Source organism: Pinus tabuliformis, chromosome 2_2 (assembly GCF_031772625.1).
Source record: "Pinus tabuliformis cultivar Carrire ecotype Pingquan chromosome 2_2, CPIR1, whole genome shotgun sequence".
Lineage (NCBI taxonomy): Eukaryota > Viridiplantae > Streptophyta > Pinopsida > Pinales > Pinaceae > Pinus > Pinus tabuliformis.
Genome location: NC_142300.1, coordinates 179,453,224 through 179,476,828, shown reverse-complemented (window position 1 = coordinate 179,476,828; position 23,605 = coordinate 179,453,224). Strand labels below are relative to the sequence as shown.

The following is a 23,605-nucleotide window of genomic DNA, read 5'->3' as shown; positions in this document are numbered from 1 at the left end:
TTTCCTTCAGCCTAACCCCAAAGCCAGAATGGATTTTGTCATTAGAATCTTAGGAGAATCCTAGTGTGTTAATCTACTAGATTATAGTTGTGTCGCAGAACTTGGTGGTTTATGAGGGTCTATGTCAAATGGGTTTTCCCCCCTTTGGATGTAAAGTTGTAAAAGTCATGATGTAAAGTGTCTTGAAGGTTAAGAAATGTTTTAATCCCCTCATAAGTCCCAAGTCCTAGGTCCTAGGTGATTTTTTCAAAGCTAAGTTCGAGGATCCATTTAAAAATAATTAAAAAAATATATAAAAAATAAAAAAATAAATAAATATATATATATATATAATAAATAAAAAATCTAAAAATAATAATATTTTGAGTAAATAAATGCAGAATTTCAATTTTTTAATACATTAAAAATTCGACGGATGAGATTAAGAGATATCTTGATCCTCATCGACAGTCGATATCATTTTTGACATGGATCACTCGAACTAGCTGTTGGGAATTTTTCCTTTAAATAGGGTGCTAGGGGTCATTTGAGATCATTCGATCTGTGAGTCTTGTGCTGAAGAAGCTCTCTTGTAAACTTGTTCTAGTGCTAATAAAGAAAGACTTTGGGGTTGAAATCTTGCTGGTGTTACTCTCTGGAAGTGTTGTGAGCTATTTTATTTTCTGCATATTTTCATTTTCAGCCATTAGTAACAGCTTATTGTAGAGTATTGTTGAACACAGGTATCTTGTTCACTTGCTAGGGTTTGAATGGTATTAGGGTTTTCTGAAATAATGGCAGGTATCTCCATTGTATCTGAGATCTAGTACTGTTTTTTCTCTCTTTATTGATGATTGAAGTGAGCTGTGCAAGAAACCTTTATTGAAGAAGATCAGTGGGCGTTTGGGGAAGTTCTTGGCTAAACCAGCCAACTCCCACAAGCATTTTCTTGCAGAGCCTAGCTAGTTTGGATCCTGGGTTAATCATTTAGTTTGTTTTCTGATTTTCATGAGAGATTTCTAAAGTATTTTCATAGTAAATCTGAAGTTCTAAAATATTATTGATGATAACTGACAAATATGGTTGTTGTAGAGCTATAATTTTGTAATTTTGTAGCTAGTTTTTAGGGTTTTATTTTCAATCATTGCATATATTTTCTGGGTTTTCGTTTTCCCATTGCAGGATTGCAGGCACAGGCTATGAGAATTTTTCAGGGTTTCATCAGATAATCTCAAAGCAGACTGCCATCCGGGGTTTCATTTTTTTTTGCAGGGACATTCTCCAAAAAGATTTTTAAATTTTCTAAAGAAATTCGAGCTCCTATACGTTTCCTGCTCATCCACGTAGCCCCCATCTCTTATTCCGCTGCCACTGAGCCGTCAGTCCTCCCTCAGCAAATCCACGTTGTCCGAAAATCGTAACCTCTGCCTGCACACTGGTTTTTCCCTTTCTCCCTGTGTTGTTCCATCCAGCTCACTCAAAACCTGGAGCCTTGCGTCCTCTCATCCCTCACGTAAAGCCTGCAAACTATCCACGAGCAGTGTTACACACAGCCAGATCAGCATCTATCTACGCAGCTCCATCAAACCCCATCTGCTCTTCATCGATCAACCTACAACTCATCCAAACGTTGTTCCAGTTGCTGAAGAGCTCCACGCACCTGCAAAACACGTTGAAACTCTTCATCCGCTCCGTCTTTCCCTCACGCACCTTACACCAACTGCAGAAAATCACGTTTTTTACATACACGGGCTTAGGTAAACGATTCAAAGTTTTTTTTGTTTTGGGGCACTGGATCAGCGTGCATCTGTCCGTCGGACCACCTGCAAGTTGATTCCTCTCGCGTGCTTCAAGTCCTCGTCCTGCTATCCACGTGAAGGACATCGGGCCGCCTGCAAACCTGCGTGAGTCCTTCCACGTTGTTGCTACATGCATCTGTCTGCCGTCAAAAAACCTGTAAAACGAAACATATACGGGCCAGTGTTTTACTTCATTGCGTTGATGGTAAGGTGACGTTAGTTTAGGTTTAAATTTGCATTTTTATTGTGTGTTAAATTTAAGTTTTATTTAGGTTTTGTTTAAGTTTACGCATTAGACTATTTTGATTTAGTTATAAATTTATTTTTTTAGGTTAGAGCTTTAGACTTAGGTTTAGTTTGATTTTTATATATATAGTTTTAGAATAGATTTTAGTTTTTGTTAAAGTTTTCTTTTTTTTAGATTTTAATTTTATTTTTATTAATCATAAAAAATAAAAAAGTATAAAAATTAGAAATCATAAAAAAAAAATTGAAAAAAGATATAAAATTTTTCTTTTCTATAGTCTCATTTATTTAGACTTTAGTTAGCCTAGTCTTGTTTTATTTGAAAACATAAAAATATTTTGGAAATATTTTGCCAGTTTGAATCTTAGCCCAGGAATCTGTTACTTTTTATCTCTTTCGCTGAGGCTAAATTTTTGATGTGGGGTTAATGTTTATCATTTTCATGTGGTTAAATATGCTTGAATGATCATTTAAAGATTAGCTATATGAATGTGATCTCTGGTTAACTTTTGAAATTACGTGGTTGTTTAAAGCATTTATCTTTCGAATTTTTTTAATCGTTGGAATATCGTTATTGAGCTTTAATCGCTGGATCACTATAAGAGCATTGTGTGTTTATCGAATATCTTGCATTTGCTTGAGTTATCTGATGGTAAATGATTGTTAATGAGTTCATCTTTCCGCAGTATTTGATAGATAATCATTCAGCCATTAAATCTATAAGGCACTAGTCTATTAACTTACTAAAATCAAATAAGTGTTTGTTTTCTCTCGTGTCTCCCAATCCGACTGGTCCACAATTGGTCTTCATCATCCCTTAGGGTCTACCCCCCTTAGCCACGAGAGACAGGCTTAAACTGAGAGATCGGGGATCAAGGTGACAGCCCCCAGTCTGAGCGTTGTCACGACAATCTGTGCGACAACACAAGCCAAGGCCAAAACCTCTCCACTTGAGAGGAAGACCCGCAAATCTCCTCTTTCCCTTATAGATTCTTCAATTGACAAATTCCAAGACCTTAAGACTGACTTCAAAACCCTCCAAGACCAACACCAACCTCTCCGGATATGTGCTAACCTTGATCTAGTCAAACCCAGTCAAATCTCTTCCACTAGCACTTCTTCGACCTCTAGCTACAAAATTTCGGCCTCCACTGCAGATCTGAATTTCAGCCCCTCCAACAGTTGTCGTTGCCACACATGTGAGCTTCGATCTGCCCTCTGAGCCTTCCCTTGACCTTCGCTTGCCTCTCCCTCTCTTCTAGAGCTTGACAATGACCCTTGGTGACCTTCGCTTGACCTACTTGCCTTCTTTTCTCCAAGATCGAACTTGTAGATAGAAACTCTAGATTTGTTGTAGAAACCCTAGTTCTCCTTAGCACATGTGAGAGAGAAATGGCCAAAACAAAGATCTTCTTCATCCTCTTCCTTCTTCATTGCCTTCTTCCTTCTTCTTTGCTAGAATGAGAGATGAGTGAATGAATCTCAAGGAGGACGAGTTCCCTCCTATATATAGGCTCTTCAAGGTGGACGTGGCTCTTCCTTTTAGGTTGACTTGCCAGCTGCCAAGCCGACTTAGTCTTGGAGGGTATCTCGACACTTTTTAAGACAAAAATAAATTTCTCTAGAAGTTATAATGTGCCCGATGGGGTCTTCAATTTATGACAATGACTCTTTTGACTTCTTGACCTGGGACAAACCCTAGGAGCACTCAATGGGTGCTTGACCTATAGAATAAAAGACCTTGAGCATGAAACCCATGCTCAAAAAATAATAATAATAATTTTCTTTCATTTTACACTTTACAAGAATCATAGGTACATTTCATCTTCATGAAGACCTAACCTAGTTACACATTTTTCAACAGATTCTTCTATGTTTTTTTATTTTTAGCTTGTTGTAATAATGCCTATAAAATAGACACAAGTATTTTCGGGTTACTGCAAGATTACTGGATTGATCCATTGAGGAACAATGAGACATAGAAGGGGCGATCAAGGCACTAGACCTCATCTCCTCTTTGTCCATGCACATCACTAATCAAACTCAATAAGGGAGTGATTTCACTCTATGTCATAGTTGACCCAATAATTGGAGACATTTCCAGAATAGAAATATTTCTTGGTGGGATTCGGGAGCATGTACCACTATTCTAGACTATATTGGGTGCAACAGTCATCTAGACTCCAATCACATTTTCTAGTCCAAAGATCACAACTGACAAAGAGAGGGTTGTGATTGCAATCTGACGTCTCAGAATGTAAAAGCAAGGCCGAGGTAAGCCTCACTACAGCTACCATCTTATTTAAAAATACAAATCTCTTTTATTTTCAGATTTATCCATGTAAAAAATACAAAAATATTCTCTTTCTTTTTCCTAACATGTGCCAAATTTTATCTTTAGAAAAGATAGTAAATCCTTGTGATTTTAACATCAGCTGTACTTTTAACCAAGAATATTTCATCCTTTTTCCCGCACTTAAAATTCATATTTCACAAGGGTATTGTTGAGGTATCTTGCAAATCTGCAGTATATTACAGCAGGATATGACACAGATCTTGCAAAATATTCATAAAAAGGGCTTGATAAGTAAGTGTTTATTAGTAATAACCCTTTGCTTAGTTCCAAATTTGATTCCACGGTATATCTTTAATTTTTGGAGTTAAAATAAACATTTTCCAGCTTTAGAAAGTGGATTTTACTGCTGGAATAATTTTCTGGGTTCTGACTCATGGGGGATTGAACCCCTGTCACTGCAAGTAAATTCCAGATTGCTTAAAAATTACATTTAGTTGCATTTTTTAAGTTGTTGGCTGTTTTTATTATCACTAACTTGTTGCCCAAATTTCTGCACCCACAAATCTATTAATCTTGTGTGTTTTCACACCTGTGGGTGGCCACAAAAAGCATATTATCTTGCTGGTTTTCTGTGTTTTTTATTGTTTTTGCAGGTCTGAAAGTATATAACAGCAAGGTATTTGTCTACATACAACCACTTATCGAACAGTAAAACAACAGTCATATTATACTAAGGATATTCACCACTCACTCATTTGTTGTTATTAGAGCTTAATAATGAAAGGTTCGAGTGACATTTTGCTTGCTGGTCTGCATTATTTATGCAGTAAATTTTATTTCTAGATTAGTAACAATAAGAAATTAACTTGAAACTTCACCTTAGGTATCAATACTAGGAACTGATCTACTCATCTTTGGTGAAGTTGTTTATACATGCCAGGGAACCCTCCCATAGCCTTAGTAACAGTTGGGCTTAAAAGGTGGGGATTCGTGCCAAGGTGACTATAAATTTATCCTGTGTGGTACCACCTTAACACATCGAAAGGACCTTGTCAAGACCATTAAATTAATCGGCAATAGTTTCAATAATAGCACATCTTTTGGTGAAGATTGTGCCTATTTAATGACCTCAAAATTCGGCTGCATCTCTTTATCACCTATAAAATCCCTTGTCCCTAGGTGCACTTCACATGTAGTTTCAGGGTGTATTTAGTACGTGAAAACCTTCCCATTCTGTTCTATTATATATTGTCTAATTATACAAGTGAGAAACAATTAGGTAAATATAGCACTTCAATCCTATATCAACTCAACTAGTTGAATAAAATATGTTTTCTGAATTACAATATTGGCATATCTACAAAAATATAAGAAGTGAATCACCTCTTTACTTGAATAAGCACCAATACCTAGGTTTGTGAAAATAAATGACACAACAAAACTAAAATCTTCATTGCCTTTCAACAGAGAGACAGAGGGATGACTCACTATCAAGAACATAGTGGTGTGACTGTACATCCAAGAAAAGGGGTGGCACCTGCATCACACAAGTTCAATATTTCAAACTTCACAAAAAAATCGTATATCAAACAACATATACACATCCCATATCAATGCTTCTATAAACTAAGAAATCTGAGTTGTCTTCATAATGTCTTAATAATCAAAGAAAACAAAAATGCATATAAAAGTTATTTACCATGCTCACAGCCTCTTGTCGAGTTATATTCCCAACCTCGTTTTCTTGCTTTAAGAATTCATGAATCCTAATAAAGTATGCAATAAAAGAATGTCAAAAGAAATTAAAAAAGCCACCTGATTGAGAGAGGACACACATATAAATAAACCATGAGATAATGCTAACCAAGCAACCACAATTCAGTTACCAATGTTTCAAGAATCTTCCATTAAAATACAATTGTTCTTCCATACTATACAATAGCATAGAATTCAAACCACAAAAAAACTACAACTCCCAAGATATTTGCCTCCAAACAATGCTGTAAAGATTCCATTCTAGGACAAACAAAGAACTATTAAATGCCCGATGCATACATTTGCTCCAAGTAATCTGCTAGATAAATAAATAAAATAACGCTTATTTTGTATCACTTAAGTCATAAGTCTTACGATATCATCAATGTACGTTCCAGGTGATATTAGTCGTTAAGTGGACATAATAAAGTCACAATTACGTGGAGTCATTCCATGTGGGAAAATTAGAATGAATCTCTTTCATATACGTGTAAATGTACTCAATATTCATGGTCCATGATGAGAGAGTGTAACATTGAACATTCTATTGTATCCCCGTGAATGGGTGTGCATTAAAATGTGAAAGTGGTATCAAAGCAACTTGGCCTAGAGCCTATGACTGGAGTAGAAGATTATAGAAGATTGAATTCATTGCCCAAACAAAGAGAAAGTTTGAACATCATGCTTCAGAGAAAGGGCAGGATACATGCAACATCGAAGCAAGCCAAGTTGTCATTCAAAGTTTTAAAATAGAGGATGGTTAAAAAATGATCAGCTTTTTTACAAAAGTACCTGTCTTGTAATTTCAAGATAACAATGCTTGAAGCACAAAATATTTTGGAAGTCATGCTCAAGAGAAAGGACAACACACGAGCTACAAGGAGACAAGTCAAGTTTTCATTCAAAGTTAAAAAATGAAGGAAGGTGAAAAAATGTTCATTTTTTCTTCTAAGGTACCTGTCTTGAAAATTTAAAATAATCATGCTTGAAGAATAAAATATTTTGGAAGCCATGCCTGAGAGAAAGGACAGCATGCAAGCAACATGGAGCCAAGTCAATTTTTCATTCAAAGTTTCAAAATAAAGGAAGGTGAAAAAGTATTCAGCATTTTCCTAATGTACCCGTGTTGAAATTTTAAAGTAATCATGCTTGAAGAATAAAAGATTTTGGAAGTCATGCTTAAGGGAAAGGACAGCAACCACACAACATACAGGCAAGTCAAGTTTTCATTCAAAGTTTCAAAATAAAAAGAGGTGAAAAAATGTTCAGACTTTTTTCTAAGGTCCCTGTGTTGAAAATTTTAAAATAATCATGCTTGAAGAATATAAGATTTTAACTAAAGCATTCACACTAAAGAAAAGGATGCATAAATAAAACCATGATCAGGGTTGCGGGGGAGCACGCACACCCCCCCCCCCCCCCGAATTCGCTCCCGAAGCACACTCTGAGCATAAGCGAATCGGGAGCGCTGAAATTCACTCCCGCAAAAAAAAAAGTCGCTCCCTCGTTTTTTCGCAAAAAAAGTCCACAAAGATGTTCCAAATACACAAAAAATTCAAAGAAACAAAATTTTTTGAGTGGGGCAACCTAATATTCAAACCTATGGCCCTATATTGATATGCAATCCATGGTAATGTTAAATTCTTAAAGTAAAAGTGACATTCTCCTTTATCTTTCATTTTTATCGTTTTACTTAAATTTTTACCATTACCATGCAAAGACTGAGGATGTTTGAGAGTGGTTCCGACCTCATTTGATTTCATATGGAGAAAGTAGAATTTTAGATCTCGCTCAAAATCCAGCAAACTTATCAGTTTTTCAGGATTTGGGGGATTGCAATGTTTCCATTGGATTTTGTCATGTACTAGGGTATGGACCTCGTATTTAATCAAGAGCACCAAACCCTCTATGTACCTTGATGTTGGTGGCATTGGTTCTTGAACTCATCTATCATGACCCTACTAAAAATATACCCATCACTCAAGCAAAATCTTGACTTGACACGTTATGTTTTTTGAATTTTCTATCTTATGTTAATGCTTAGATAGTGATATTAATAACAAAGATCCTAAGATAGGCAATTATTTTGATGATATGTAGGTATTTGTTGTAGCATGACTTTTTTGGATGCTAGAGAACCGTTGCACGAAGCGGGGACGAAATGAGGACGTTTTCTGGAAGCGGGAAAGCAAAAGCTTCACTTTCTAAAAATCTAGGAAGCGAAATGTCTTGGAAGCGTCTACTATATATATATATATATATATATATATATATATATATAGATAGATAGATATATATTCAAAACAAACATCCCAAATACCAAATCAGTTGTAGAAGACACGAAAACATGCATATTTTTACATAAATCAAGATAGATATGGCATCCATGATTCCATTGTACATCAATGATTAATTATTCGAGCATCAACCATCTATATTCTAGCAATTACAAATATACATCAAATTTTTAAGCATATTATAAAACATAAAGTATATTATCTAGCAAGTGAGCAACTGTCAACATTAGTCATGTCCAAAATCCAAATAGTAATGTTTACAAAATAGGCTACTTGGCCACCACCAAGACAAAAAGGTTCAAATTCACAACAAGCCTACAAGTCTAATGATTAGTCTATGACAAAAGTAGTAAATTGTGAATATATCTAATAATCTCTCCTCCTTCCACCACAAAGAGAACGTGGCGGTGGGCCTCCACGTGGTGGCAATGAAGAAGATGGTGCCTGTGGAAGTTGTGGCACTGAAACTGATGAAGACGAACCCCCTGCTGTTGGTGTCGAACCATGGAACCTAGGAACCAAGGGACCAGATAGGTTGGCATCTCAACTCGATCATCATCATCCTGGAATCGCTCAAAAAATTCATACAAAAAAAACCACTAGTTAACAAAAAAAAGTAGAAACATGAATTAGAGAAATTCTTTATAAGCAAAATTGACACATTCGAATTCATTGGGCATACCACTTATTCACTGAATTTTTAAATTCATACCACAATGAACATACCTCGAAAAGAGCATCCTCTAATTGCTCTAAGTGCAACACTCCATCCTCCAAATTGGGCTCCTCTGGATTCTTGTCCCAAACCTAAAGGTCTTTATTATGCTTTGCATCATCACAGTAATGGGACAACAATTGCAGTTGTAATGAACATAAACCAAGCTCTTTGTCCAGTCTAAACTCAACTTGTTCCTTTTAACACTGTGGATGAAAGAATAAGAGCTCCAACACCACTCTGCATAAGACGTGTTTACCACATGTGATATAGCCTACATTGCCAAAGTCTGTAGAAGTGGAGTAGCACTTCCATGCATGTTCCACCACTCAAGAGAAGAAAAAGTCTCTCGATCTCTAATTGCATGCATGCTCCCAAAATGACCAGTGCTAAGTGTATAGTTACTCAACTGTCTCCGTACCATGGCAGCCTCCTCCTCATCAGGGACTAATTTACTCAATGCAATCATATATTTTTCGTGAACCTCTTGACCAAGGTGTGGTTTTCTCCTGCTCCCCTCCCCCCCCCCAAGTGTTGGTGTTGTAAGCCATGATGGATTATAGTATCTAGCTATCAAAACATATGCTAATGCATGCAATGGAACATTTAGCATTTCCCATCGGTTTTCTACCTCTGCATGAATATAATTGTACAAGGTGATATCTCTAGGCTCAACAATCTCTTTACTCTGCCCCAACATGCTATCCAATTGCTCATACACCTCCCCAATTATTGGTCAATCTGAATCTGCAAACTTGATCATGTAATAAATTGGTTTGGTGATTTGCAAAACATATTTAACCTATGACCAAAAGTACATGTCAAGAATAGTGTCTTTGGTTGCATTAAAACTATCTCTATCAGTGTTAAGTTCCTCCCATGATTCAGCAGTCACCATATTAGTTAAAGCTTGTCTCACCTTCACTAACCGCCTAAAGGTGAGGTAATAACTTGCAAATCTTGTTTTTGCAAGTTTAAGCCACTGCGACTTAAAGTAAGTGCCATAGAAGTAGTTTACCCTTGTATGCCCTGTGATAAATTTAATGAGTTGCTTCCCTCTCCTGTAAAGCTCATTAATCCACCCACATTCTTTATGCTTCACAATATCATGCATCAAAAGGTTCAATATGTGCACCAGGCAACCAAACCAAAAGATGTGTGGATGAGTAAGCTCAATAACTTTTCCTGTTGCCTTACAATTTGCTGCATTATCTGTGATCACTTGAACCACATTTTTCGGACCAACATCTTTGATTGATTGTAATAGGAGATCTGCAATGTTTTGTGAAGATGCACTGATGGAGGAGTCATGACATGTAATAAATATTGCACCACTAGCAGAAACACCAAGAACATTTATCAAATGTTGGTTTCTAATATTTGTCCACCCATCTGATACAATTTATACCCCACAATCCACCCACTCATTTGTAAAATGTGTCAAAGCTTTATGAACCTTACTTTTTCTCCTTCTAATAACATTGTTCTAGCTTTCTCATAGTTGGGGGACTTGTATCCTTTTGGGGCTTCATTGATGGCCTTTACCATTTCATGCGAATAGGGAGAGCGAAGCACATTGAATGGTACAAGCACAAAGAAATCGGACTCTCTTTCCATCCACATCATCCCTCCCAACAACATTCAGGAAATACCCTATTGTTCTTTTACCTCCTGAGCTTCCAGAAGTACCATGAGGAGATGAGCTACCAAATCTAGAGGTTGCACTTGATTCAGACTGAGTTTTTTGTTTCTTGCTTTTTTGTGTGCAACCTCCTCTTTTTGCATGTATTTTCTTTGTTTAGCTGAAATGTTTGGGCAAATTTATATTCCCCACAGCACCCTTTTTATCATCATTGTCCATCACCCCACAAAGATGCCTCCTCCCATGAGTATATGAACCACTAAATGGTTTTCCTCCATGACAACCATGAGGGCACAAAAATTTGTAGCTTCCACCACCCTTTCCCCCTTCAAGTTTGGTCACATAGTTCCACATGGGTGCTAATGTAGCTGTTTCAGTGTTCCCTTCAGGTTCATCCCCTTCCTCTTCAAACCCTTCCTCCTCATCATACATTGGGTCACTCATATGGGGACCACTATCCTCTTGTTCTTCTTGCCTTCTATTCCTGCTCCGCCTTGCCATCATTAAAACCAAAAGTGGAATGATACATAGAAGCCAAGCGAACACCATCTTCGAATATGGATATAGTGGTGGCCAACCTGCAATTAAATGAGCAAGTAAAAAGAATGGGAAAGAGTAGGAGAGGGAGGAGAAAAATACAAAAAACAATGACAAAAAAGTGAGGGAGTTTGGGGTTTACCCATACCTCTTTAGCTCTTGTAGATGGAAGCCCTTCTTTATTCCTCCAAGCTCCTCCTCCTTCTCCTAGCTCCTCCTTCTTCACTCCTCCAAGCTCTCCTCAAGTCTCTCCTCTCTTTCTCTTCTCTTCTCCAACCTCTCATAAAGTAGAAGTGAGCGAATGAGAGATGAAAGGGTCTTTTAATCCCTTCACTTCTCACCCTAACCCAAGTTGGACCCACCCCCAACAAATAAAAGTGAAAAAAAAAAAATTAAAAAGAGCCAAAATGTAGCCTGTGCAGCTGAAACAGTCGACTACCCGATGAAGCGATCGCGATCTGTACGGATCCAACGCAGATCGTACTGCGAATCCGCCGTACAACACGCGTTCCGGAATTTCTGAAACGCGAATCGGGCGATAGGGTTCCGACAAGGCAGGGACTATTATTTTTGGACCGATCTGCATTTCAGAAATTCCGAAACTTGTTTCGTACGACGGATCGCCCACGGATCGCGTTTCGGGCTTTTGATCCGCGGGGGCGTTTCATACAACATTGTGCTAGAGGCCATCTAGAGCCTATTTGTTGATGTGTTTTTTATTCAAAGATGGATTGCACTCAATGTTATTTTGGTTATGTACACCCTCACATGCTATATAAATGAGAACTCGTAACTTGTGGACATGTGGTTGATGAAGATTATAGCTTCTAGATGATTGATATTATATGGTTTAAACTTTAATCCATGTTTTTATGATTTTTTATTCTAATTCATCATTCTACATGCTTTCGTTGACATATATGCATCAAAATATATAAAAATATATATTATATAAAAATTCGCTCCCGACCTGGGAGCTTTTGAAAACCCGCTTCCCACTCCCTCTCCCTCTCCAAAGAAACATTGACCATGATAAGCAAAAAAAAGTCAATAGCATTCAAAGATTTTAACTTGTAATGGGTGGGAGGATTGTTACCCACCAAAACATGGGTAACCCCAAAGGAGAAAATTTTCTCCTTCTTTGGACAGCCAACTAGCCAGCAGCCTACATTGTTCAGTACATGACAATGTGCCAGGATCCTCCACCATTTGTATCGGTCAAACACCTTACCCATCCAACATTCCTCTTTAAGGAAGGTACGTCATCTTTCAGTAGGTACTTTAACCATCTTGCAATCATGTGCTTTGACTTAATGTTTCGAGCATTCTAACATGAATTAAGGGATGATATGGATGATTGACCAATCTTGACTGTAAACTTGTTCTCTCACTTAAGAATCTAGGGCAATTATAGTTAATGATATTCTTCTAGGCATGATAATTATTTGTGAGGTGTTTTTCAATTTTTCTTCTTATTCCAATCTTCACTTGTTATTATTAGAGTGTGTCTTCATTAGTTCATCGAATAGCTACCAAAACAAAGAGACAAGAACACAAGATGTTGGCATCCTGCCAGGGCCAAAACTTCTCACTCTTGGAGAGGAAAACCTGCACAAAATTCTTCTTATAGAGATTCCAATTGACGAATACCAAGACCATGACCCTTGACCGACTAGGCCACTCCATGACCAAGACACCAATCCTCTTCATACTGTTGAGATCATCATCAACACTACTGCTTCACCTTGATCATTATTCTTGCACCTCCACTGAGATGACCGTTGTACTATATCTCCATCTTCATACTGTTGAGATCATCATCAACACTACTGCTTCACCTTGATCATTATTCTTGCACCTCCACTGAGATGACCGTTGTACTATATCTCCATCTTCATTACTGCACCCTTATTGAGATCGTCATCATGTCAAATAGGTCTCTATACTAACCTTGTCTTCATTGAGATCTTGACTGTGTTTATATGATTACTATGAGCATGTCGAGAGTGTATTTCGCGACAAGTATGTCCAGACTGTGAGTGCAACTATGGCATCATCGTGATCCTCCTTATGTCGAGACAGTAAGACTGAGGTTACACCTAGAATGTATGTTGAGACAGTGACATTTCCCGAGATCTTTCTTATCATATTTATGCAAAGACTACTAGGAGATAGGTCAACCGAGACTGTGATAGTGTTCTTCCCTGCACAGATCTTCCCTACACCGAGACCTGAATCATGATGACCATCCAAGAAATGTAGAGCCATCCCAGAAATGACTCACCGAGATTCTTAACCATTGTGCTTATACTTGACCAAGATTCTGAGCCACTGTACTTTACCGAAGTTTCAAACCTGTCCGAAAATCCTTGACTGTAATTATGAGCCTGAACGCCTATTTATAGTGGTTATATCTCCCATATTTAGCCGACGTGTCAATGTGAACCAATGTGTCTCTTTTATTGAGCCGACATGGCATTTATATATGCTTTGAGGCCGACATGACTGTATTCTTCATCTTTTAGCTCGTAGACTTCTTCTTGTGCTTGTCTTGGAGGACTGTGCTTGTCTTGGAGGGATACTTGTCATTTCTATAGACTTGTATTTTTCTCATGCTCAAGAATAGCTTCTTAATACATGACATTGACTCTTTGACTTATCCTAAGGCTCTCAATGGGAGCCACTAATAAATAAGCCTCTTGCTCATGAAACCCATGCAACAAGGCATAATAAATTCATATTCTTATAAATCATAATTACAATGTCATGAAGACTGAACCTAGTTACACTTTCTTCAACACTCCCTCTTAACTAGGGAGATATTCATGATGGTACTTGGTCATTCTCAATCTGAAGAATTTCTTATAAGAAGAATCAGATTGGTAACCCATCTATATAGCATCATAGTAACCAACATTGTTTCCACAGCAAGGCCTTGACTGACAGCTCTATCTCTCATTAGATCAGAGCACAATGTTGGCGAGACCAATGACTATAGAAAACTTCATCATTGTCTTTCAAGGTACATACCCACCCGGGTGTTCAATGAGTATGACCTTCTAGGACTATTCTTATCTTGGGTTCCCAGCCCTCAAAGAATATCGATCCTCTTGCCTACTCTTGTCTTGGATGCCCTACACATCCTCAAAGAACATCGCATGCCAGATGATTACCCAATCCTCCATTATTTCTTCCAAAGTGAAGCCAAGAATATTGTGTCTATCTCTCCCTCTCAACTAGGGAGGATATCATGTGTCTACACTTCTCTTCATGGGCTTCACCTAGACTTACAGTTGTTAGTCCTGGCCTAGTGCATGACACGTGAAATAGAAAAACACAATTTTCACTCCTTTTTAATCAGGGGTGATCCAATCCAAGCTCCCTCTTGATCAGGGACCTATCAGAGCTCCCTCTTAGCTAGGGACTCTTCTATACATCATCAACTTCTTCTTCGTTGGTCCATCAACTACTTGATCAACTTCTCTCCTTGATGTCATGAAAATCAATTAAGCTTCTTCCTTGTAGGGTAATAGCCATCAATCACATTCCTCCTTAGTTCATAATGTCATTCCTTTCTTCAAGGAAAGTGGCCTTCTTCATATCTGGAACCTTCGTTATATGAATACTTCTTTCTCATCATGTTTCTTCCATCCACCACATGAATGCTAGTTGTACTTGTATTTACAACTCTTGTTCAAGTAGCCCTACATTATCCAGATATTATTCAAGAAATCAAAACATCATGTTAAATCAAATCATACCTTACGAGATGCCTCTTCATCATGACATCTTCTTATAGGTATCAGCATCCTGCATACATGTTGACACATCTCCCAAAGATATCTATTGTCAAGGGTCTCCAATTTTTAGACTTTCATCAGAGTCTTCATATCTTTCCAAGAGATTTCCTAGTCAAATCTTCTTGGTCTTTTGGATGTTGATTGTCTTCATCATGGTTGCATATCTCACAATATCTTCCTTCCTTGCACATTCCATTCCCAGAAGCTTTCAACCAAAGTTTCTAAATTGTATTCAACCACCTCATACTTCATATGAGGACATCTTGTGTTGATTTCATCTAGTGCGACTTATGCCTTCCTGCATCCTTTCAGAGGAGGAGATATTTTCTCTTGATCGTGCTTCTCAAGATAGAAGCAATGATCCATGTTACCTGCAACCATATTACATGACATTATAATATTAAACACAAGCATACATACCTTATTTTACCTTCAGGTCATCGAGGCTTCTTCTAGCAGCTTCCTTGATTGAAAAGATCTTCAATCCCTTGATCTGCTTCATGTCATCACATCATCATCTCATGGATTCCATAAGTTGGAGTTCTTGTTGAAACACTTGCTTCCTCTCTAGATTAGTGAACACTCCGCTGAGGATTCCATCAAAGAATTTTGAGGATCTTGTATATCCCCAATTGGCAGATGTTTCCTTTTTGACTTGATGTATGATGAGCCTTGTCCTAGATGACTCTTTCCTTCAATGTCCACTGAGGTTCCCAAGAGTTATATCCTTCATGTTTTGTTTGTCATGGATTTTATTCTTCATGATTACCATGGTGATGTCACGAGCTCTTGTTTCTAATGCTTCCATGATGTCGCGATGCATCTTATCATCATTGTCATATCTTATAACAAAAGCTTATGATAGGACCCTTTTGTGAGGGATACCATCTCACTCATAGTAGAGATTTGTTACTCCCTCTTTCCTTCGCCCCTTTTCTTCAGCTTCCTTCATCAGTGGTATGAGCTTCTTTCTATAAACTTTCCATAGCATTGAAAGCTTGCCTTTCTTTTCTGCACATGTTTTAGTCCTTTCAATATTTTTGCCATCAACTTGTCCTTCTCTATTTAGCATAAAGACCATAAGTTGTCGAATGAGGTAACTTTCTTATCTAATGGATACTTGTTACCTTCTTAGCGCATTATAGATCAATGATGGTTATCTTCCTTCCTAAATCTTGTATATGAGACCTTATGAAGATATCCTACATCCTTTGATGCCTTTTACTTTCAAGTAGATCGTATTTCATGTGACCTTCTTCATTGCACATTCAGAGAATGAGTTTATCATCTTCATCACTTTGATGTCTCCAATATTGCTATGTGAGGGGATCTTTCATAAGTATCCCTTTCCATCAATTCAGAGGAGACCTTTTGATATGTTTAATGACTTCAGCTACTTAGAGGACTATGTCTATCCTCCTTCATGCAAGGAATTTTGATGACCCATCAACCTATAGATGTCCTTGCAATTCATGAAGTCATTTAACAAAATTTGATTATAGAATGAAAAGATACTTACTTGTCATGTGAAGATGAAATCTTCACTTTGATTGCTTTGATGATGGTTGAAGAAGATATATGATGACTTCTCCTTGAATGATCTTCGTTCGAATGAGAAAGTCTTTTCTTAATAGAAAAGGTTGCTTCTTTTGATAGGGATGATTTGTTGTTTCCTGGGATGATATTCTTCCTGGATAAGGAAATGATCCTTGCTTGATTACAAACTTGAAGATGACAATGCCTTCTTGCCTTCAATATGTTCTACCTTGTTTTGTAGAGTAGGTTAGGATTGCTTCAATCTTTTCCAAGATGATGAGATCTTTATTTTGAGGTCCTTTGAGTTTCATAGCTTTGTGGATATCTTGATAAGAGTCTTGTTGGTCTTTGAATGATGGTTGTGGAGACACAAGTTCTTGTTGTTGTAGATTGATTCTTGATTGTTGTTGTAGACTGTGGTTTGTAGACTAATCCTTCAATCTTGACAAATCTCTTCAATCTTGCTTTGATGCCCTTCTTGAAGGTCGATCATTGTATGTGTCTTTTGTTGCCCTTCTTTTGACTTTAGCACCTTAGCTCTGATTCCATGTTGAAAAATCTAGGGCAATTATAGTTAATGAGAATTTTCTAGGCATGATAACTATTTGTGAGGTGTTTTTCAATTTTTCTCCTTATGCCAATCTTCTCTTATTATTATTAGAGTGTGTCTTCGTTAGTTCATCAAATAGCTGCCAAAACAAAGAGACAAGAACACAAGATGTTGGCATCCTTCCAGGGCCAAAACTTCTCCCTCCTGGAGAGGAAAACCCGCACAAAATTTGACCCTTGACCTACTAGGCCACTCCAAGACCAAGACATCAATCCTCTTCTCACTGCTAAGATCATCATCAACACTACTACTTCACCTTGATCATTATTCTTGCACCTTCACTGAGTGACTATTGTACCATATCCCTGTCTTCATTACTGCACTCTTACTAAGATCATCATCATGTCAACTAGGTCTTTATACTGACCTTGTCTTCATTGAGATCTTGACTGTGTTTATGTGATTACTATGAGCATGCCGAGAGTGTATTTCATGACGAGTATGTCGAGACTGTGAGTGCAACTGTGGGATCATCGTGATCCTCCTTATGCCACGACAGTAAGACTGAGATTACACCTAGAATGTATGTTGAGACAGTGACATTTCTCGATATCTTTCTTATCATATATATGCAAAGACTACTAGTTGATAGGTCCACCAAGATTGTGGTAGAGTTCTTCCCTGCACTGTGATCTTCCCTACACTGAGACCAGAATCATGATGACCATCTGCGAAATGTAGAGCCACTATACTCATCGAGATTCTTAACCCCTGTGCTTATACTTGGCTGAGATTCTATGCCACCGTACTTTACTGAAGTTTCAAAGCTGTCCGAAAATCCTTGACTATAATTCTGAACCTGAACGCCTATTTATAGTGGTTATGTCTCCCATATTTAGCCGACGTGTCAATGTGAACCGATGTATCTCTTTTATTGAGCCAACATAACATTTATATATGCTTTGAGGCCGACATGATTGTCTTCTTCATCATTTAGCTTGTAGACTTCTTCTTGTGCTTGTCTTGGAGGATTGTGCTTGTCTTAGAGGGCTACTTGTCATTTCAATACTCATATTTTTCTCATGCTCAAGAAGAGCTTCTTAATACATGGCATTGACTCTTTGACTTATCCTAAGGCTCTCAATGGGAGCTACTAATCAATAAACCTCTTGCTCATGAAACCCATGCAACAAAGCATAATAAATTCATTTTCCTATAAATCATAATTACAATGTCATGAAGACCGAACCTAGTTACACTTTCCTCAACAATCCAGTGGGACCTCCTCCGAGGCCTTAGGGTTATAAGAGGGGCATTGCTTGGTAGACTTGGATTGAAGTAGTGTGTCCATGGTATTCCATACTTACCACTCTCCATCATTCCCTAGATTTCATCTCCATTCTTTGGGCTTGTGATCATTGGTTCATTGGGATTGGCACTCGATTATCCTCATCCTTGAGTTTGGGCCGAAAATGTTGCCTTGGAGGTTGATGCAGCTATAAAAACATTAAAAGCATAAAATGGCCACAATAAAAAGTAAAAAGAAAGTCAAAATGCAAAAGATGGTTGCGACAATAATTAGCACGTGGGAAAAATCCTAGCATGAGCTGTACCACCCTCATTAGCCATCACCCAGTTCCTTGAGCACTTGATGCTCTGTCACATAATAAAGGAACTCTTGCATGTCCCAGGCCTAATGAGAGATAAACCGTCTCATCATCAAGGGGTAAATAATTGCTAAATCATTAAAAGCAAGCTTGGGCTCCAAAGTTATGCTCCCATTCGAAGCATTATCCAAAAAGAAGTAAAAGGCACCCGAGAGGGGTGGAAAAATCAACACGAGAAAAGGGGTAACTCATGCCTTCATGGTTGCTCCTTCCCTACATCTATACACTCGGGATGATAGACCTCCATCAACTAGTTCCATGGTCGTGGCACCTTGCTCCAAAGTCCTTCCCCTCCATTGCCACTATTATCTCAAACACCTATGAATTGAAGAGTTGACCTAGGACCTATCACTTCCACTTAGGGTTGACCATCTAGACATCCTATTTATCTATCCAACGCCTTTTATGGCAAGCCAATAGGTTTTTCCTAGGAAGGATTTTTAATAAAGTTGAGCTTCAGTGGATGCTTGTATGAAATTCAAACATTTGCTTTTATAAACCCTTTAAACACAAAATCTAGCATTTATTATCGTAAAACCTCCCTAATTAGGGTTGATGTCATCTTTTTTTAGATCATTTGCGGCAATGAAGCTCTAGTCCTTAGCCAAGCTTCAACTTGAACATTGTTTAAGGCTTCCCCCATCCTTTCGTTGACTTAATTTATTGAGGTAATCCTTTCTTTGACATCTACATGTCTAGATACTCCTTATCATTGCCTATCACTAAACCCTAACTTGTAGTAGTACTTAGCTAGTCTAGGGTTAGAATACTTGTTCCTTTATAAAGAAGATTTGGATCTATTTTGGCTTTAAAGTATCTTTTCCAAGGCCATTTATAACACCTTGAGCCTTCTTATCAAATACCCTTATAGGTGAATACAAGGAAGCCTCTTGTCACACCCTTAGAGCGTTCCCACAAGTTAAGGCATGTCGTCATCTCTGAGTGTGCAACTCTAGTGTGGCTCCTCAACAATGGCATGACCAACTTCCAAGTACTACACCTGGACTATGCCTCTAAAATTATACTTATGTATGTGTGTTTAGTTAACAATGTGTGCAAAATAAACATGTAACTATCACAAGTACAAGTGCACTTCACTTCATCATCATATGTAACATTCATTCAATCAAATAACATGTAACAGTACAAAAGATATAGGGTGGTGGGTCGTAGCCTCCAAATAATATTTTACTACAACCTAAATATACAAATGTCCAAGATACATCAACTGGGAGGAGGTTTGGGATACTCCCCTAACCGACCTCTCCAAAATCAAGGCAAGAACCAACTCACAACACAATTTTCAAGTCATCTTGATTGGGTTCGACACAACCCTACTACCTGGCAGGTGGCAAACTTTACCTACAGCCTCAACTTCGAACTTGCATGGACATGCACCTTTAGACTGTTCACCTCGATTCTACACCCTCAGACTACACCCACGATTGTTCCCTTGGCTTCTCTCAACACAATCGCGACCCTTGTCCTATTGTACATAAGTGGGGTAGACTTATACACTTGTCCTCATCCCTCTCCAAATCTCGACTACTTATACCATCCATGCATGAGGGGGATTGAGGGATCACAACCCCTCAACTACTCAAGCCGACATACAAGTCACTCCAACTCTCCAACATGTAAACTCATGTTGTCATGTTGGTTAAATGTGCTCATCCAATATTCATCTTGGTCAAGATGCCTTGGCACTAATCATCGGTTAAACATGACATTTGTGTGGTCACTCATTGTGTCGCTTCATACAGTGTGGGCAAGTCCCATGGGCACACACGACTCTCGTGCCAACTCATTTGTTCCACCGTGGGTGCTCACCCCTGAGGTTCTAACCTCTTGCCCACTAATAAAATGTAGTCGTCCTCGACAACAAACCCCCTTCGGAAATTTGTCCATCACTAAAGATATAACAACATCACGAGGAATGTGCTGATCTCTAACACTACATCTCATCAATTTGTGAATACTCTTGCATCAATGTCATGTGTTGGATCCCCCTGTGTCTTTGGCTAATCAGGTAGCTAATTTTATTGTCGCACCAAATCCACAAGAACACACATCATCCCATACAAGTGAAAACACTCTCAAACCACATCATCATACCAACATCCTCCTCATCAACATTGCTTATGAAGAAAATACCCTAAGCCACTCTCACACATCTAGGACCCTCTACCCTAAGCAATTGATAGCAAGTCCATCCGCAAATGGCTCAACGTGACGATGAAGTGGGGTAGCCTCAAGGACTACCTATCCCAACTCCATGCTCAACTCCTCTTGCTCCTACATGTACTCCTCCTGAAACTAAGTAAGTTCTATCTAATCCTGGAAAAGGACCTCCCGTCCCTCAAATTACTCCTACATATCTCTTTGTAACCTATCTCAACAAAGAAGGGTAGGATCCAATCCTAACTTCGCTCTCCTCAAGAAGACACTCCAACTCCAATTCCTAAGGCCTTTCATCCAATTGTGATGTCTCTCTAGACGAACCCACCTCTTTGTTGGCTTGTTTATGCCAAGGCTCACCTCCCTAGCCATCATCCTGGACTACTAATGAAATCCTCACATCCTCATCATAATCAAGAATATCATCACCATTGTCCTCTACATCATCATCATCAACATTGGGTAATGATGCTTCATCACTACCATCCTCATCTGCGCCATGAGATTCCAAAGACAAGCTCAGAACCTTATCTGTCAGAGTCTCCATAATCTTTGTACGTTGCAACAAAATTGATCTACACATTCCAATCCTTGATGTGCCTCAATGCTCGTCTATATATCCTCCACACGAATAGATGTCATCCTCAAATATGCATCCATGTCGATGTAATAAACAAGGTTCGTATACACAGCGGATTAAGCTTCAGAATACTTCAAAGACAAAGACATTCATTGTAGGATAGTAATTGTATATTGAATAGTGTATATAAGAATTGTTGTGAGATAATTACAAATGAGAATGAGGCCTACTTATATACCCTAGGCAGGTACCTCTTCATAACGGCTACGTCCTTAGGGACATACCTCTTCATTATTAACTACTAGTTAATAAATTATTATTTTATTATTGTTTACATTTTTATTATTTTTACTATAAATTATATTCATAACATTGTCTTCCTCTTCAAAAAGCTTTCTCCTCAAAGCTTACTAATGAAAGACTTGATCTCTTTTCTTGTTTCAAATATCTTCTCGTCTCAATACTTTCATCTTTGTTGATACAAAGACGATATAATTGTCGGACTCAAAATGGATTTGACCATCCTAGATTAATCTTCTAAGGACTCTTCTAATCATTGGAAATTTGTAATGAATCGTTATCATAGGACTGGATTATGCAAAATTCAGTATTCCTTGGAACATAAATCTATTGTTTTCGTTCTAAATGGCTCAAATATGTAGACTGACTTAGTTGTCTTCTTTTGTGATTCGAATGTCGATAAGGATCTCTTGCAGTTTGATATTGCCCTAATCTATTTGTGGTGATTTCCCGATTTACTTCAGGTACTGTTGTTGTTGAGTTGGTTATTGAACCAGCACCTGGAATTTTCCATTGTTTGAACTACAACATCTGAATTGGTTTTAACTTCTATAGGTTTCTCTTCTTCTTGAGTTGTGATATTGACTGGATAGGTATTCATTCATTTATCTTCAACTTGGATTGAGATGACTAGAGACTTCAATACTTCTTGAAGTTGTAGAAATTCTCACTGTAGATCACCTAATAATGCAATATACTAAAGCAAAATATTAGATCTACTTCTACAATCAAACTTTGCAGAAGCTTAATCAATTTGAGCTAGACCAATCAGAACACATATAACAGAGAAGAAGAAAACATACACATATGAACACAAAAGAATACTCTGGGGAAAGCCTCAGCTAAAAACCTCGATCTCTGTATTATCATACAAGTGGAAATATGTCCGAATTACACAAAGCTTTAGCTCACAAGCTATCCAGCTCTCAGTACAATCCCTCTGCTACTCATAGACAGTCAAAGGCTTCTCACAAACCTTCTCCTCTATCCTCCAAACCTCTTATTTCCTTGCGCAGTTTCTTCTGGGTCCAATGCTGCCACCTGTGTGAATTGGCCTCTCACACTGCTCACTAAACTCAGAAGTAACTGCGCAATCCTGAAGGAGATAATTCCTTCTGCATGGATGAGTTTCCTATATAGGAAAAATCCTCCAACTGATAGTACACAGTCCCTTCCTCTAATCTCAATTGGGTCTCTGATTGAACTAACATGCATGAGTTATTTATGAGAGAATATTCAGTTATCTGAAGTGCAACAATTACATGCATGCATGCATTAACTAACTGAACTCACAATTAGTTCAACAAACTATTTCAACTAATTTAACTGAACTTAACTCAGTTAACTGAGCTAACTAATTACAACTCAAAGTACAACTCATCCTGATCTCCTTTAATCAATGGATAACTTCCTCAATCAATGGAGAAACTGTTGCATGTCTTCACATAGATTTCATGTTTGATTTCCTACAACTAATTAACTCAAGATGAATTAATTAACTATTTTTCAAACAGCGAGTGGGACTAAATTTGAATTTTAATTCAGGGACTAATTAAAATTGGAATATATCCTGAAATGCTATTTTTAGCATTTCTACTTTATCATTCCTTATTGCTATTTTCCACACTAGTACCTGAAATGCTATTTATAGCAATGCTATTTATAGCAATGCTATTTATAGCATTTCTATTTTTAGCATTTCTTGTTGCTATTTTCAACAGAAGTTGT

At 37.8% G+C, this 23,605-nt stretch overlaps 1 protein-coding gene across 1 annotated transcript in view; it reads right to left on the bottom strand.

Annotated features, from left to right (window-relative positions):
• LOC149191989 (uncharacterized) overlaps positions 1-23,605 on the bottom strand; it is a 458,880-nt gene that overhangs the window by 317,120 nt on the left and 118,155 nt on the right. The window contains exons 5-6 of the mRNA XM_089404452.1: positions 6,020-6,086; positions 5,809-5,857 (exon numbers count right to left, since the gene is read on the bottom strand). Coding sequence (XP_089260578.1) covers positions 5,809-5,857; positions 6,020-6,086 — 116 coding nt within the window. The remainder of the gene's footprint in view (positions 1-5,808; positions 5,858-6,019; positions 6,087-23,605) is intronic.